This window comes from Nothobranchius furzeri, chromosome 1 (genome assembly GCF_043380555.1).
Source record: "Nothobranchius furzeri strain GRZ-AD chromosome 1, NfurGRZ-RIMD1, whole genome shotgun sequence".
In the NCBI taxonomy this organism is placed as follows: domain Eukaryota; kingdom Metazoa; phylum Chordata; class Actinopteri; order Cyprinodontiformes; family Nothobranchiidae; genus Nothobranchius; species Nothobranchius furzeri.
This window is the reverse complement of record NC_091741.1, coordinates 85,543,534-85,562,482: the sequence shown is the minus strand read 5'-3', so window position 1 is coordinate 85,562,482 and position 18,949 is coordinate 85,543,534. Positions and strand designations below refer to the sequence as shown.

The 18,949-nt window shown below is 44.5% G+C and overlaps 1 protein-coding gene across 1 annotated transcript in view; it reads left to right on the top strand.

Annotated features, from left to right (window-relative positions):
• The window catches only part of zdhhc9 (zinc finger DHHC-type palmitoyltransferase 9), a 59,421-nt gene that overhangs the window by 22,703 nt on the left and 17,769 nt on the right, over positions 1 to 18,949 (top strand). Inside the window, exons 3-6 of the mRNA XM_070550925.1 lie at positions 3,214 to 3,372; positions 14,866 to 15,003; positions 15,304 to 15,352; positions 16,634 to 16,736. Of these exons, the coding sequence (XP_070407026.1) occupies positions 3,214 to 3,372; positions 14,866 to 15,003; positions 15,304 to 15,352; positions 16,634 to 16,736 (449 nt within the window). The remainder of the gene's footprint in view (positions 1 to 3,213; positions 3,373 to 14,865; positions 15,004 to 15,303; positions 15,353 to 16,633; positions 16,737 to 18,949) is intronic.

Here is an 18,949-nt window from a genome sequence, read left to right as displayed (position 1 = left end):
ACAAAGAAGACGGCGTCTGGAGTGGAGTTCACTGGGGCTCTTTCCTCTGTTCTAAATGACTTGGACATGTCTTTAATACCACAAGTAGAAGCGCTAAAACCTTTCTTCTAAAGAAAGATGTTTGCGCTGTCGCCAGACACCATTTTTGACTACAGCTAAAAAACTACAGCATCTCGCGGGACAGTCTGTATTTCTGCCTTTTTTCTGATTGGTTATTGTTGAGCTGGCTATACTCCCGCCCCTCATGTGCCTCTACCTCTGAGTAACCAGACTCTTTCTCTGTGCAGAATTAAACAGAGGACGAGTCTCTCAGGCCAGGCTAACATGTTTGAGCACCTACACACAAAGCAAAACACCTAATTTACAACAAACACAAATATCAAGTAAATGTGATCAGCAGTTTGGTGAGACAGACACCTGGAAGGTCCAATAATTGCTTTCATTCTGAAAAATGTTTCTGGCATTATTACTATTATTTCTTTATTGTTTCATTTTTTAATCGCCACAACATGGTAAAACTATGTTAGAACATTGTTAAGAGGCATGAAAACATGTTTTAAGATAGCTGGTTTTGTGGATTAGCTATAGCTTTTTGGTTTTAAAACAAGTTCCAGCACTAATAGAGCTGTGAAATGATTAAAAATATTCATAATGGAAACAAGTTCAGGCAGACCCTTGAAGTGAGAAAATATTATATTCAGTCCTTCTAAGACAACAGTTGTTTTGTCTTTGTATCTTGGCAGGAACATGTGTGTAAACTTAAGCCTGATTCATGCTTCTCTGTCAGCTCCAAAAGGGAGAGACACGCACGCACGCACGGACACATTATCGACTCTGCATTCGTTTTTAGAGCAAGGAGGGTTCGATGAGACTAAACGTGATCATGTCCTGCCGACTTTGCTGTGGAATCTTTTAGCTTTTCATTTTAAAGAAGTGAGTCCTTTAAAGTCAACGTCGGTAAAGGCTGTTTTTAGGGCTGCAGCTATCGAACATTTTTGTAATCGAGTACTCTATCGAATATTTTATCGATTAATCGAGTACTCTAATAAATGACCCTTTTACGTTTGTAAACCATTATATCAAATAGCATGTTATAAAATATGAAAGACCTCTTAAAATGAGCATGCAATTGCCAGTTATACTTCGTTTTATTCAAAATTAGTTTTCAAAACTTCAGCCCTTCAACTTTACTTCACAGTAAACAAATGCAAGCGGCTGTGGCCCAAACAGCACCAGAACCGCTCACGGCGCATGCGCAAACATGGCTCGCCAGCTATTTCCCTATTAACACACGTCCGTTTTAATTTCTACACTTTTTTTCTCACACTAACAAGGATTGTCGAGAAAGCATGTTTACCGTGGTTATGTCAAATTACACTGATCACACAACATTTATTTATTTTCCTCCGTCACTCTCATAAATACCCGTGTCCTCCTGCAGCAATCCCGAGGGACAACGGACATCAATAAGAACACAGTAAAAAGTCCTACGTGTTGTAAAAACTGCTATTTTTAGCACATTTTAAGGCTGACGTGTTGCTACCAGACGTACGATGTGAGCTGAAACTAAGTGCTACAAATGAAAAAGTCGCACAGTGTCTGCAGAATATATAGAAATACATGCTAAAATGCATTATCTTGTAGAGGCTCCAAGTCCGCTTGCAGAAGTGACATTTACATGTGGATGTTTCCTGGTCAGGTGCTGCAGCATCGAGGAATGTGGTGTTGTGGTAGGCTAAATCCATTTTATAGTATTTACACTGGACTACGTTTTCCGCCTTACGACGTGAAAAATGGTCCCACACCTTTGGCATTTTGTGTCTTTTTCGCACTCCACCGGGGTCCACGTTGTCCGCCATGGCTTAAGAGAAAGTTAAGTTGCGTTCGCTACTCGCGTGTGCATTCAGTGCAGTATGTATGTGCGTCACTTATTTCGGTCTGGGTGAAACGTGACCCCGGGTGATTGCAAAGCCATGAATTAATTAAACATGAATTAAACGAAGCCTCGAGGCAGAGAATTTGACTTGAAGATTTTTTGTACTTGAATTATTCGAGGTACTCGATGAATCGTTTCAGCCCTAGCTGTTTTTATGCTTTGCTTGGCGTTTTAATTTGTCACCCGGTTGTAATTTCCCTCATCAAGTGTTAGACCCTTTTTTCAGCTAAAGAGGGGGAAACATGCTTTAAAAAAGCCATTAGAAAGAAAAGGCAGGCATTTTGATGAAGCAGCTGTAGCCTGGATGTTTTGTCCCCTCTGTCTAGTGGCAGTCCCGAGGGGGGGAGCTAATACGATGAGATGAATCCTCTTGAAATTTAAAATGCTACCAGGCTACTCAAGGGAGTGGCACCTGTCCTTGTGAGCGATGACTCATGAATGTATTTTCTGATGGCTCATCCCAAAGACCTCTGTTCTTACACCTTCTGCATAATACCAATTATCTGGTGCTGTTGGGGGGGGGGGGGTGTCTCTTCCATTACCTACTGATTTAGATTTTTGATTTATTTGTAAATTGGCTGTTTTGCACAAATACAAAACTTTCACTGAAGGCTTTACACACAACTGATAAATATGCTATTAGGTTAGATTTGACTCACTCCTGCTTATCTCTGAACTCTTTCTCTTGCTGAGATAATTGAATTTCCACAAATATCACTTTTTTTTATCTTAATGCATCTCCAGAAAGTCAAATGAAAATGCTTGCTCTTTTCCATTAACGGTAGGCTCATGCCTGTTTGCTGCAGCATGCTTGTGGTAGGCTTCTTCTCTGGTGAGATGATCCAGCCTGCAGCTTTGGGATCATTAGCCTTCATCCCGCAGCGCCACATAATCAGAAAATCTAAATAGTCAACAATAATAAATGTTGGAAGATTTAATTTGGGCAGCGACTGCTGTGCAGAAATGAGACTAATAAAAAAGTACTTTGAAGTATATTTGTGTAAATGTTATGAAGGTTATTTGAAGTTCAAATCCAACAAGAAATTATGCAATTTACAGCTGAAGTAAAATTATATTGAGAAATTGGCAACAGTTATTGCTATTATTAATGCATCGAGCTAGGATTCCTACTCACTGGTTCATTTATCCACATTTAAATAGACTTTTATCTCCTGATCTGTGAACTTCTGCCCTCTGACCTTCCACTGTTGTGAACTTTGTGTTCCTTGCTTGTTTTGTTCTAGATGTTGATAACATTTTTCTCTTTCTTCTCACAGAAGCTGCTAATGGGAACGTCCCCGCCGGGCAGCGACCACCTCCTCGAATCCGTAACGTCCAGATCAACAACCAGATCGTCAAGCTCAAGTACTGCTACACCTGCAAGATCTTCCGACCCCCACGAGCATCTCACTGCAGCATCTGTGACAACTGCGTTGGTACGTCACCTCCTCTGATCTGCTGCTGTTCAGTTCAAATACATTTTTTACTGAGCACAAAGATGAGATGGTTTTTTTTGAGTTACACAGAAATAGAAAGGTGAGTGATGCTTTTATTAGAGTAACAGCTTGCTGAAATTGTTAGCAATGATCATTCAGCTTTACTTATTCTGTAGAATCTATTTGTCACCGTGAGGAAATCGTTGCAAAAGGCTTTATAAATAAATGTTCAACTAATCAGGCAAGGTGAAGGGGCTTCCAAAAGTCAGACAAGACCTCATTGGGAGTGTTTATTAGATGTTTTGTAGAATTCTTTGTATTTTGATGTGCATTTGAATGTGAATGTGCTTGTTTTGTGATTTGTGTGTGTGTGTGTGTGTGTGTGTGTGTGTGTGTGTGTGTGTGTGTGTGTGTGTGTGTGTGTGTGTGTGTGTGTGTGTGTGTGTGTGTGTGTGTGTGTGTGTGTGTGTGTGTGTGTGTGTGTGTGTGTGTGTGTGTGTGTGTGTGTGTGTGATCTCACAGCTCTAGATTTGTCTGACGACTCAGGAATGTTTTTGAAAGAAGCTTTAGTCACAGGAGACAGTAGAGCCTCAGTTAGGGAATAGATGCCTAGTCATTGTGAACACTGGTTTGACTGTGTCCACCTGCTGTAGATACGCACACACACACACACACACACACACACACACACACACACACACACACACACACACACAGATCTGGCATTACGCAGCTGCATGTCCCTCATTTACTTCTGTCTACTCTATACTGTTTTCATAAATGACAATAAATCATTTCCTTATTTGATAAATCCTAAATTGGACTGTATTTGATAGAGCTCCTTACAGAGTCCTAGAACCCCCAAGGCACTTTACAACTTAATCAGTCATTCATACACACATTCACACCCTGGTGGTGTCATCGGTCCCTCCGTTCACCACCAGCAGGCAAGGAGGTTAAAGTGCAGAGCTCAAATTACTGGGGAGCTAGGGGGAGCCTGGCTGGCTCCCACTTGAAAAGGTAATGGGCTCCCCTGGAAGCCCTCAACCAACATACCCAGGGGAAGCCCAAAAAGTGATTGGCTTTTACGCCGTTATAATGAAGGTGATCGGACAAACGGCTCCCCACAACAACAGCGACAAACTGAGCAGGGAAACGTTCCCATTACGGGGCGGACTCTAAACTCCTCTGCTGCCGCTGGCCCAAATGACCCTTGAGGTTAACATCACAAAGGTTAACGTTTCAAACTGTTGAATCATTGCTTGTAGAAGAAGGCGGAAATCAGTTTAATTATTAATCGTGTTCAGTGCTTTAGCATTGGCTGAACTGCCTGGAGGATTTTTATTCTGCTGCACTTCAGATGCAACTTAAAAACCAGTCAGCAGCCCTGTGAGCTGCTCTGCGGGACTACACTTTGCTGTAGTTTGAGCAGATTGCTTGCAGATCAGTTGTCACCGTGACAACACTAACTTGCCCATCATTACTAAACACCAGGCACGCAATAGTTGAGAATTTAGATTTGAGTTCTAGTTAAAATATGGTTTATTTGTGGTTAAACTTGTTTCCTTCTCCTCCCAAACAGCTTAAAACGTTTCAGCATCAGTAAATGACACAACACGTGTTCCTTCATGTTAAATTATTTAGTTTGTCATGCGCCGTCGCAGAGAACTGGTAGGTGAAATTGGGTCTATGTGAAGAAAAAGGTAACGTTTGGTAATGTTTTGCCTGAAATGACTAAAATATGGAATTTTATAGCGGTAGAAACTTCTAAAACACCTTCACCTGTCAGATATTTATAAAAGTATTCTACAATTTATAATTACAGATGTTACAGATGCAGCACGGTCGTTGACGTTTAAATTCATCGCTGAGTTTTTTTTAAACTGACCTGTCACTCTGGGAGCAAAGTGGCAGATTCAGTCCCTCCCGAAATGGAAGAAGCAGACTGAAAAAAAGGTTTGAGCCAAAAAATTAAAAAAAAACTCAAGACAGAAATTATTCAAACATGCTGACTAAATTGGCTCATTGTGAACAAACAGAGGGAAAAAAAGAGACTGATGGCTCTCGCACAGGTGTCCGCAGCGAGCTGCTTGTCCTCTTCACGCAGTGGAACCTTGCGTTTTACTGGCTTTTATGTGGGCTTTTATGCACTTTTGTTGCTTCTGATGCTTTTTCTGAATGGTGTGGCTTCTCTGGTGACTTATGATTCAGATGCGCTGCTGAGGCTTCGTCCTCCTGTTGATGTAGCGGGCGCTGCGCGCTGGGAACCTCACGGATGGCATTGTTGCTTGGACTGTCCGTGTGCTCTCTTCCCCCCCAGCCATGATGTGTCGGCCTTCTGTCCACCCCAGCTTGAGAATGAAGCATCGCAGAAGACGGGGAAGGCGAGGTAGCCGGCGCATGAGACGTCGGGCTGGACTTCCTGGATCCTTGAAGAAGCCCTTGTGACCCGGTGGCTCCGAGACATCTGATGGTTTACTCTGCCCCCTGCCTTGTGAACTTGTCCGGCTCTGAGGGTGAGCTGGCACCGCGCCACGGCCATTCGGCTCGAGGACCTCGCCAGAGTGGGGTTTGCTGGGAGAATCCGCGCTTGGTTACGGGCTCTGAGCTGGAGGTGGTGCCCTCCCGGTGCGGTGACCCTGTTCGCTGTGCCCGTGCGCGATGAGCCACAGCACCGGTTTGGTCTGGTCAATGCCAGGTCTGTGCAGAACAAAACTTTTATTCTTCGGGATTTTTTTATTCAACATGACGAGTTTTCTGTGCATTTGTGAGTCCTGGATCCCGTTTGGTGACTCAAGCACCCTGCTGGAGCTGATAACACCTGGTTGCTCCTGTTTTAATATCCCTAGATTGCGAGGGAGAGGTGGTGGGCTGGTTGTTGTTTTTAAATCCAGCTTTCCTTGTAAAGAGCTTACACCCATTATGTCATTTTACTCCTTTGAACTGTGACTGTTTGAACTGCGCATCTCCCCCCGCCTGCTCGTCGTGCTGATTTATCGCCCTCCAAAGACTGACTCTAACTTCCTCAATGATTTCTATGATCTTGTGGCAGACTGCATCCTAAAATATGACTATGTCCTATTTTTTGGTGATTTTAACATCCATATCTGCTGTCCTGACAATGTGCTTGCTAAAGGTTTTTTGAATTTGTTAGATTCATTCAATTTAACTCAATGGGTATCGTCCCCAACTCATGCCAGGGGTCACACCCTGGACCTGGTTCTCTCTTTTGGTCTACCTGTCATGAACCTTGAGACTTTGCCTCCTGTGTTCTCTGACCACTCAACACTCTGTGATGTTACGTTGCCATGTCCTGTCCCTGTGTGTGAAGCTCCAGCTACTAGGTTCAGAGCCCTGGATGCAGAAACTGTTGCAAAGTTTGTGGACTGTATGTCTGTAAGGTTAGAGACCTTTAACCCCAGATCCATCTAACATTGATCATTACTCACAACACTTTGATCTACTTTGTAATCAGGTCCTGGACGTGGTTGCCCCTCTCAAGCTTTGCAAGTCCAGGCCTAGGAGGGAGCCTTGGCTCTCTGATGTCACACAGGCTTGTAGGCGGACGTGTAGATCCTCTGAGAGAAAGTGGAAAAAGGATGGCCTACAGGTCTCGCATGAGTTGTTCAGAGCATCACTGGTTGCTTATCAGGATGCTGTGAGGGCTGCTAGAACTGCCTATTTTGCAGACATAATCAAAACAAACTCCAAGAATCCCAAGATTCTCTACAAAACACTGAACTCTGTTCTGGTGTATCAGGAGCCTGGCTTTATGTCCGCTACAGCTGCTGGAAACTCTGAAGTTTTTCACAAATTCTTTGTTCATATATTATCGGGTATTAGAGCAGCTATTTCTTGTAACTCTATTGACAGTGTTCCAGTTCCTCCATCACCACCCACCCTGAGCTCCCTCAATACCGTTTCTTATTCTGAGCTGAGTAAGCTTGTTGCAAGGCAGAAGCCATCTGGCTCTCCACTTGACGTTCTGCTGTCTCATCTCTGGAAGGCTGCCTGTCCGTGTCTTGGCCCATCACTTGGCCAGATTATCAATGGGAGCCTCAGCACAGGTGTGGTCCCAACTGCTTTGAAAGCAGCAGTTGTTCGGCCGACCCTGAAGAAACCTGGTGCTGATGTCTCTGTGATCAAAAATTACAGGCCTATCTCTACCCTGCCCTCTACATCAAAACTGCTTGAGAAAGTCATTTATTAGCAGCTGGTCTCACATTTAGCTGACTCTGATCTGTTTGAGGTCTTCCAATCAGGGTTCAGGTCTGGCCATAGCACAGAGTCGGCTCTACTGAGGGTCTTAAATTATATCTATCTATCACTAGATCAGGGTACATCTGTGGTGCTACTGTTGTTAGATCTGACAGCAGCTTTTGACATGGTTTACCACGTGATTCTGCTTGATCGCTTGGAACGATGGGTTGGGATCAAAGGGTCTGCTCTAGATTGGTTTAGATCGTATCTCCACAATAGGACATTCTGTGATAAACTAGGCGATGTATTTTCTTCTTGGGAGGGGCTCCACTGGGGGGTCCCGCAGGGATTGATCCTTGGTCCTCTCTTGTTTGCCATTTATTTGCTTCCTCTGGGGTCAATCTTTCGTAAACATGTCCTAGCGTTCCATCTCTATGCTGATGATTGCCAGATTTATGGGCTTGACACACGGGAGGCGACAAACGACCGCGATCAGCGAAATTTGTCGCCGTTGCTTTTATTACCTGACACACGGGAGGCGATCCGCAGCAGCGGCCAGCGGCAAAGCCGTCTACGCATTCTGTTCTATGGCGAAATCAAAACTTCCGTTGTTTTGTTTGGCTGTGTCAGGTTGGAGGGAATTAAGGTTATTTAAGCGGTTCAGAGTTAAAAAAAAGTGGTAGATATGATGTTTCACAAGATGCTGCTAGAGTTATGTGAAATCTTACTTCTGATTTTACCATAAAAACATAATAATAATCAACTTCTCCTTCATGTTTGCTTGGAGATGTATGGAGCATCCTGTCCGCTCGTTGGTCAGTGAATGAAACCTCTGTTGATTGGTCCTCGTCCGAGCGACAGCGATGAAAAGTTGAAAATGTTTCAACTTTCTGGGATCGCGTCACTGGGTCGCCTGTGCACGACACGTGCACGAGCGCAAAATTTCACACGCACGTTTTTCGCGTTTCGCTTAGTAGAAGGGAGACTCACGATTATCGCTTTGTCGCGCATGTCTCATTGAAAATGAATGGAGAGGCGATGTCGCCTCCCGTGAGTCGAGCCCATTACTCTCCATTGTGTCAGGAGAAAGGTCACTCTATCCAGTCCTTTGTGTCCTGTCTTAACGATGTGAAGTCTTGGCTAATGGCCAGCTATCTGCATCTGAATCAGGGAAAGACAGCTAATTGTTTTTCACCCCAACAGCAGGGCTGTGGGTCGGTATGTTGATCTTGGCCCTCTTTCTCCCTACTCAAAACCAGTTGTCACCAGTTTGGTGGTTAAAATTGACGCTGGACTTAAATTTGATGCTCACATCAACTCTGTGATCTGGTCCAGTTTCTTTCATCTGAGATGCTTTGCAAAAATCAAGCCTTTGCTGTCGAGAGCCCACCTGGAGCGGGTACTCCATGCTTTTGTAATTTCTAGGCTTGAATACTGCAACTCTCTATATGCAGGCCTGGGTCAATCATCACTGCACCACCTACAGGTTGTGCAGAACAGCACACCCAGGTTTCTGACTGGGACCAGGAAACGGGACCACATCAGTCCGGTTCTGGCCTCCCTGCACTGGCTTCCGGTCTATCGTTCACACTTTAAACTACTCGTCTTTGTTTACAATTTCTTCCAGGATAGTGCTCCCCCCTATCTGGCCACACTGCTGAACAGACATTCCCCATCACGTGCTCTGCACTCCTCTGACCAAGGCCTGCTCGCTGTCCATCGTTCTAGGTGTCGTACTCGTGAGGACCGGGCTTTCTCAGTCCTAGCACTGTCACTCTGGAACCAGTTGCCACCCTCAGTCAGGCTATCCCCATCTCTGCCAGCCTTTAAGAGTTGCCTAAAAATGCACCTCCTCCGCTTGGCATTCTCTGAATGTGTATGAGTTCGGCCTTCATTTATCTATCCATCCATCCATCCATTTTCACCCGCTTATCCAGAATCGGGTCGCGGGGGCAGTAGCCTAAGTCAAGAGGTCCAGACTTCCCTCTCCCCAGCCACTTGGGCCAGCTCCTCCGGGGAAATCCCAAAGCGTTCCCTGGCCAGGTGAGAGACATAGTCCCTCCACCGTGTCCTGGGTCTACCTTTAGGCGTCCTCCCAGTTGGACGTGCCTGGAAAACCTCACCAGGTAGGCGCCAGGAGGCATCCTGACCTGATGCCCAAGCCACCTCAACTGGCTCCTCTCGATGTGGACGAGCAGCGGGTCTACTCCGAGCCCCTCCCGGATGACTGAGCTTCTCACCCTATCTCTAAGGGAGAGCCCAGCCACTCTGCGAAGAAAACTCATTTTGGCTGCTTGTATCCGCGATCTCATTCTTTTGGTCACTACCCAGAGCTCATGACCATAGGTGAGGGTAGGAACGTAGATCAACCGGTAAAACTAGAGCTTTGCCTTCTGACTCAGCTCTCTCTCCACCACGATAGACTGGTACAACGCCCGCATCACTGCAGATGCAGCACCAATCCGCCTATCAACCTCATGCTCCAGTTTTCCCTCACTCGTGAACGAGACCCTGAGATACTTAAACTCCTCCACTTGGGGCAGGACCTCATCGCTGACCCGAAGAAGGCATTCTACCCTTTTCCAAATCAAGACCATGGTCTCAGATTTAGAGGAGCTGATTCTCATCCCAGCTGCTTCCCACTTGGCTGCAATTTGCTCCAGCGAAAGCTGAACATCCCGACATTCTACCCTTTTCCAAATCAAGACCATGGTCTCAGATTTAGAGGAGCTGATTCTCATCCCAGCTGCTTCCCACTTGGCTGCAATTTGCTCCAGCGAAAGCTGAACATCCCATTCTGATGAAGCCAACAGGACTACATCATTTGCAAAAAGCAGAGACCTGATCCTCAGGCCACCAAAACAGATGCCCTCAACACCTTGGCTGCACCTAGAAGTCCTGTCCATAAAGGTTATGAACAGAATCGGTGACAAAGGGCAGCCTTGGCGAAGTCCAACTCTCACTGGGAATGAGCCCGACTTACTGCCGGCAATGCGGACCAAGCTCTGACACTGGTCATATAGGGACCAAACAGCCTGTATCAGAGGGCCTGGTACCCCATTCTCCCGGAGTACCCCCTACAGGGCCCCCCGAGGGACGCGGTCCAACGCCTTCTCCAAATCCACAAAACACATGTAGATTGGTTGGGCAAATTCCCACGCACCCTCCAGGACCCCCCTAAGGGTATAGAGCTGGTCCAGTGTTCCACGGCCAGGACGAAAACCACATTGCTCCTCCTGAATCTGAGGTTCAACTATCCGACGGACCCTCCTCTCCAGAACCCTTGAATAGACCTTACCAGGAAGGCTCAGGAGTGTGATCCCCCTGTAGTTGGAACACACCCTGCAGTCCCCCTTTTTAAATAAGGGAACCACCACCCCGGTCTGCCAGTCCAGTGGAACTGCCCCCGATGTCCACGCGATATTGCAGAGCTGCATCAGCCAACACAGTCCCACAACATCCAGAGCCTTAAGGAACTCTGGCCGGATCTCATCCACTCCTGGGGCCTTGTCACAGAGGAGCCTTTTAACCACCTCAGTGACCTCAGCACCAGAGATTTGAGAGCCCTACTCAAAGTCCCCAGACTCTGCTTCCTCACTGGAAGACGTGTTGGTGGGATAGAGGAGGTCTTTGAAGTATTCTGCCCACCGATCCACAACGTCCTGAGTAGAGGTCAGCAGCACACCGTCCCCACTATAAATAGTGTTGGTAGTGCACTGTTTTCCCCCCGAGGCCCCGGATGGTATACCAGAATCTCCTCAAAGCTGTATGGAAGTCTTGCTCCATGGTCTCACCGAACTCCTCCCATGCCCGGGTTTTTGCCTCGGCGACCACCCGAACCGCGTTGCTTGGACCGCCGGTACTCGTCAGCTGCCTCTGGAGTCCCACAGGCCAAAAAGACCTGATAGGACTCTTACTTCAGCTTGACAGCATCCCTAACTGCTGGTGTCCACCAGCGGATTCGGGGGTTGCCACCACGACAGGCACCGACGATCCTGCGACCACAGCTCTGGTCGGCCGCCTCAACAATGGAAGCACGGAATAGGGTCCATTCAGACTCAATGTTGCCCCGCCTGCCCCGGAACATTTTGGAAGTTCTGTCGGAGGTGGGAATTGAAGCTCCTTCTGACAGGAGACTCTGCCAGATGTTCCCAGCAGACCCTTGCAATATGTTTGGGCCTGCCTGGTCTGACCGGCATCCTCCCCCACCATCTGAGCCAACTCACCACCAGGTAGTGGTCAGTTGACAGCTCCGCCCCTCTCTTCACCCGAGTGTCCAAGACATGCAGCCGCAGGTCAGATGAAACAACAACAAAGTCGATCATCATGCTGCGGCCTAAGGTATCCTGGTGCCAAGAGCACATATGCACACCTTTATGTTTGAACATGGTGTTCATTATGGACAATCCATGAGTGGCACAGAAGTCCAATAACAAAACACCACTCGAATTCAGATCGGGGGCCGTTCTTCCCAACCACACCTCTCCACGTCTCACTGTCATTGCCCACGTGAGCGTTAAAGTCCCCCAGCAGAACAAGGGAGTCACTGGAAGGAGCACTCTCCAGCACACCCTCCAAGGTCTCCAAAAAGGGTGGGTAGTCTGAACTGTAGTTTGGTGCATAAGCACATACCACAGTCAGAACCCATCCCCCACTGGGGTAAACCTCAACGTACAGGCACCAAGATGGGGGGCAACTAGTATGCCCACCCCCTGCTCGGCGCCTTTCAGTGGGAGCAACTCCAGAGTGGTAGATTGTCCAACCCCTCTCAAGGAAACTGGTTCCAGAGCCAGAGCTATGTGTTGAGGTGAGTCCGACTGTATCTAGTCGGAATCTCTTAACCTCACATACCAACTCAGGCTCCTTCCCCACCAGAGAGGTGACATTCCATGTGCCAAGAGCCAGCTTCTCTAGCCGAAGATCTGACTGCCAAGGTCCCAGCCCTTGACTACCACCCATTACACACTGCACCTGACCCCTTTGGCCCCTCCCACGAGTGGTGAGCCCATGGGAAGAGGGACCCACCTTTCCTCTTCGGGTTGTGCCCGGCCGGGTTCCATGGGTGAAAGCCCGGCCACCAGGCGCTCGCCAACCTGTCCCACCTCTAGGCCTGGCTCCAGAGGGGGGCTCCGGTGACCTACGTCCGGGCGAGGGAGCACGGTTTCCATTTATATAATTCATCATACGAGGTCTTCGGGCTGCTCTTTGTCTGATCCCTCACCTAGGACATGTTTGCCATGGGTAACCCTACCAGAGGCATAAAGCCTCAGACAACTTAGCTCCTAGGATCATTGGGACACTCAAACCCCTCCACCATGGTAAGGTGGCAGCCTAGGGAGAGGGCTGCGTTCATCGGTCTCTTTATCGCTTGTTTTACCCATTTGTTTTCTACTTTAATGTTTCTACCTGTTTCTCTCATGTACCGTGTTCAGCACCTTGGGCTTCCTGACGGAAGGCGTTTTATAAATAAAGCTTTGATTGATTGATTGACTTTGTTTGCAGCGGACTGTCACACAATCTGTTAACACAGCCGTCTATCAGCAGAGGTTGAGTAAGGACACAAATGATGCGAAGATGATAAAAAATTTTGGATGTACTTACTAATTTGAACAGTTGAGTCATAAACTGCACAGAAGATCCTAATACAACTTTATCCAACTGGAGTAAAGAGTAAGTCATCTTCTTGTTGCAGAGGATCTTTGGTTACCTTCTGCCCTTCACCTATAAAGTTGACTTTGCTGTTTATCTCAGGAGATCAGACTTAAAATAGTCACACGTTCAAACTCAGTTGTTCTTTTTATGAGGGTCTGGTCGTTTTCCTACTAACAAATATTCACTGCTCAGTGAATGTAAGTCTAATATTTATGTGAATCTGAATGAATACAAAAACTTTACATGCAAATTTACACTCTTTGAATTGAACACATCTGTTTTTTTTTACGTGAAACGTTTACATTAGAGGCTCTTTGGGAAATAAACTAAATCCTTACGTCTCTAATATGCTAATGTGAGTGAGAAAAGGCAGAGCTTGTGTTTTCACATTAAGATCAGATGTCTATTTGAGGGTTTATGTTGGAGACAGGAGAAACAGGAAAAGGTTACTAGATCTCACAGAAGTGTTTGCTTATATGAATCTTACACCATTTAGTCAGTGGCACCCCCCAAGGAGTGGCCAAAAATGTCTGCCTATTCCACTGGCTCCCACTTAATAAATCATGTTCATATTCACACAAACCATAGTGCAACTTGAAAAAAGACTGCGAGACCATCTAGGCTCAGGAACCATTTGCAGGTGTTCTCGGTTCATTAGCTGACACTTTGAGTCTAGAATATTGAACTTTTTCACAATATTCTAATTGTCTTGAGATTTTGAATGTGTGTTTTTTAACAGCTGTAATCATCACAATTATAACAAATAAGGCTTGAAATATTTGGCATTGCATGTAATGAGTCTATCACATATATTAGTTTCACCTTTTAAGTTGAATTAGTGACGTAAATGCACTTTTGCACCATATTCTAATTTTTCAAGTTTCAGTTGTAAATTCATCTTTTTTAATTTGAGACATAAAAGTAAAACTTGATAAATAATATTAGTTTTGTGAATGCATTTGTTAAGAGCGGTTCAGGCATTAAAACTTCTACTATCCTAAAACAATAAATGTTGTAATAGAAACCGTTTAAACAACTGCATTTTTAAAATATTTCAGGTAAATGTCTTGGATACACATTGTTTTTTATGACAGGAGGATTAAAAAGGATGCAATCTACATCCAAAGGCTAAATGCTGCCAGAGTTACCTCAGGGACCTACTTGGTGTGCCACTCAAATTTTAACTGGCTCCTCCTATGAAAGGGTTTGGAGGGTGTCACTGCACTTAGTTGGAAACTATTTTGCAGGATAACTTTGAATTACCAAAAATCAAGGGCTGAGTTTTCCGGGAACCGCATTTTGAGTACAGGTTTTAAAAAGTAATAGATTTATGTTATTCTTAAGCCTCCAGGCTGTTTCCTTTCGTGTTTGCTGTCCTGATGTTTAATGTACATTATTGTGAAACTCCATCTGAGCAGTAACCGCTGTAGAGGGAAGCGTACGGAAATGTTTACCTCTGTTGTTCATCCGACCCTGCCATGCTTCCTGCTTCTGGATTTGCTCCAAATGATAGGATAAATAAACAAGAAGGGATCTCTATATTTAGACATCAGCTTTTACAGAAGCTGTGTATTTTTAACACATTTTACTTCTAAAAATTTACTTGTTTGAATATTTATAGTTCACGCTCTTGTCTTTCAGACCGTTTTGATCACCACTGTCCATGGGTGGGAAACTGTGTGGGAAAGAGGAACTACAGATACTTCTACCTGTTCACCCTGACCCTCTCCCTGCTCACCATTTACATCTTTGCTTTCGACATCGTCCACGTGGTGATGCGTGAGTGTCTCGTCTTTAGCTACTCTTGCAGGGCTTTAAAATGTAGAGAAACTGGAAGGACCAGCTGAGGCACAAAGGCTCAACTGCAGCTCAGGATCAGTATGCAAATGCGTGTTTGTGTGCTGAAACTGTGGCTTCCAGCATGATATGCTTCACAAAGTGCTGAGTCATCCTCACCATGTAGTTTGTGAGTTCTAGTCTAACATGAGAAGAAGTTTATTTTTAATCAACAGCTTGTTGATAATGTGTGATGTTCAGGTAAAGTGTTTAATTTTTTTCCCTATACGCTTTTGTGCACAGGCTCTGTGGATAAAGGCTTTTTGAATACCTTGAAGGAAACACCTGGAACATATCCTTTAAATGCAAATTTGTGAGCCTCATCATCCATCCTGACCCAAACTACTTGTAACTTGTAAAAACTCTCTGGTCTCCCATTTTAAAGTGACAAAGTGTATTTTCCCTGGCGATAGGGGGCAGTACATAGCTTAATTGTTGCAAGCAAGCAGTATTTAGATGTTGGAGTAGACCTCATTAATGGATGCCCATTAGGGTCAAAAATCCCTAGGAGCGCAACCTCTAGCAAAAAGACAAGCACATCAGACTCCCTTACATCAGTGGCAACAAGTGATGAGGTAAATGTGTAAAACGTTTATGAATGGTGAAAATTTTGCAACCGCTTGTTACAAATCAGTAAATGCATTTTGTCCTCACGGGCTCCCGTAGAAGGAAACATGGCGTCTAATATGATGTCACCCAGCAAGTGTGGTGGAAGTGCGAGTATTGGGCCTTAGACCCGCTCCCATGTATTTTAGACACAATTTTTATAGTTATATGTTACAAAGCCGCCTTTCTTTTCAAACAACTGGGCATCATTTAATTCATTTTCAACAACATTTTGATGGATATTTCTAGAGATCAATGGTAAAAACTACACATTGTCTCTTTAAAGGTCACACAACAAAAGCCCACAACAATCCTGTTCCTAAACTCTTGTTTTTGCTTGCTCCAACATGCAAAATTATTGAAGAGTTAAAGCAGTTATCCAGATATGTATCCCTTTCAGGAATTATGTTTAATTTTTTTATCTGTAAAAGTGAAAGTTTTACCTTGTCCTGTGTCATAAAGTACGCAAATGTCTTTTTTTTGCTAAGCCTGCCCCCGTACCATGAAGCCCAAACTGCTGACGCTTAACTAAACAATGCATTTTCAACAGTTTGGCCCATTTATCACATTTGTATTTAATAAAGGCTTTTTTTAAACAATTGCAAATCACTGAATGGAGACAAAACAAATAGGCTCCTGTTAGATCCACATACTTTATAGTTTATTACAGCACTGCTATACTGCTATACAGCTTTTTTTTTTTTTAAAGTAAATCTGTCAGCATTTATCAAAAAACTGTTTAGTGTTGGATATAGAAAGTACTTCTTTGCACATTTAATTAGAGTGAATCCAATGCAGCTGTATCCAGTACAGACCATAAAATCTCCTCATCTCTGTCCTTCCACCGACGTTCTCGTCTTTATTCATAGTTTGCTTCTGTTTAACCGTCACCTTCTGTTCACTGTTTAATCAACGTCCATGACTCACATGGAGAACACGTGCTGCTGTTTTCTTAACTGGAACTCACTGTGCTGGAGGTGCTGGTGTGTTTCTTCACGCTGTGGTCGGTGGTGGGGCTGACCGGCTTCCACACGTACCTGATCTCCCTCAACCAGACCACCAACGAAGATGTGAGTGCTGCTTTTGAAAACAATGCATGTTTTAACCATTTTGTGTTGAGGGATTTAAAATAAAATGAGAAAAAATTGAAAAAAACAGGACAGATTTTTTCATCAGGAAACATCATGAATTGAACTATGACACTAGATTAGCTCATAAAAAATCAAAAGATCAGGATCTATGAAGTGTTTCGGACAAACATAGTTCACTCTACTGTAAGGAATCTGCTTCATCTTGGTTTATTTACAATTGCTAAGTGAGAAACAACTCCAACTCCCAAGGGTGATCTAGTTTACACTTTTCATTTTTCTTTCAAAACAACAGATCAACATTTTTATTTACCTTTTGTCTTCTTCAGAAGTGTCACTTGGTGTTGCTAATGTCGAGAAAGGAGAAAAAAAACCCAGAATGAACAATACAGTTTATTCTATTTTCAGCTTTCATCCTTAAGCTTAGTCCACACTGGAGGCATCAGCAGTGCAGAACGGCAGCGGAATATCGCTGCTTCAGATAGAATCCATTATAGCCTACGGGGTCGATCCAAACCGGCCACGGTGCAGAACTTTTCAGGTGCTTCCCAGAAGCGATTTTCCACATCGCACTGATAAAAATATGGTTGGGTTCTATTTTTGCCGAGAGCCAATTCTAGGATGGAGCAATTTCCACAATTACCACAGGGCTGGACAGGAAGTCACACAAGGTTTCAGTGTAAAATGTCTGGGAATTCTCAAAATAAAAGTATATTGCAGAGATGCAATTTCTTATCCATGTAGATCACATCTATACATGTGACCTAACAGCCTATTTACTCCATGCATCGTTCCAGAAGTGCAACGGTGTGTTTTTCATGGCTTTAATCTCGGCAGCGGAGAGGAACAACGTCATATATGACATCAAATAGTGATATCAAATGTGGTCTCCATCTTGTTTTTGGCTTAATGGCGGATGGCATTAACAAACCGTGACCATTGAAGGCTTGATGGAGTGTGTACCTGGCGTTATTTTTGGAGTAACCATAGCTCTCTAATGATGAGGGCTGATGGGAAATATTTGGAAAAGATAATGAGTTGCTTCACTTTTACACTACAAAGGTTGTTGCAACCACTAAAAGCGCTTCTGTTTTACTGCAACCTGTGAGGGGAACTTTGACTTGTGTGCTGTTAGTGTTTCTAGAGATGTCTGACTAGATAGTTATTTATAAGTAAACAATAGCTTACTTCCTTCACAGATGAGGCCCTTCCTGTTTTATAGAACATGTTCTTGTGTGTCCAGCTTTGAGTGCTGGGATGAATTCAGATTTTTCACCGTACAACCTGCTCCATATATGGCTTAATGTTTATTGATGGTGAAAAAATACAGAATCACAATCAGCTTTATTGTCAGTGCTCCAGCATCCCGAAGCACAGAAATTTGACTCCGCAGTACAACCTGACCAGGGTTACACATCCAGGGAGACCACGAGAGCTGCCATTCAAGGCGCTCATTTTATGCATCCATCCATCCATCCATCCATTGCATCTCATTCTAGCTATTTAGCATTCTAGCCCTCTCTCTCATCATCATGAGACATTCATGAGATCAGAGGACTCAGTGGTCTCCTTTAAAAAGCAGCTGAAAACTCACTTGTTCAAGCTGGCTTTAGTGTGACCTTCATCACCAGTTTCTCATTATTCTCCTCTAGCTACCAATTCTGCCTTTCCTATTAATTTTCTCTTTCCCCTTTCGTACATTTTTTAATCACAATTTTCTCATTTTAATTATAATTTTAAATCATTTAAAAAATAATTTTTAATTTTAAAATAGTTGATCTTGTGAAGCACCTCTTTTATTTCTTTAATCGCTCTATCCTATTGCCATCTGTTTATCTTATCAAGCAATTTTAACAGCTATCCTTTTGAGCCATGTAGGTCTTTGGAAACCTTTAATGCAAAAAAACGAGTTTTTCCCTGAACTAGAAACAAATGTAGTTGTGTTGGTTTTAGCCCAGAGCATAACTTTTGTTAAATGGTAAATGGCCTGCATTTGTATAGCGCCTTCTTAGGGTTATATGACCCCCCAAAGCGCTTCACAACACCACCAGTCATCCACCCATTCCCACACACGCTGGTGTTGATGAGCTACCTGGGGCACACTAATGGAAGTGAGACTGCCAAACACTGACACCATCGGTCCCTTCGACCACCACCAGCAGGCGCGGTGGGTTAGGTGTCTTGCCCAAGGACAC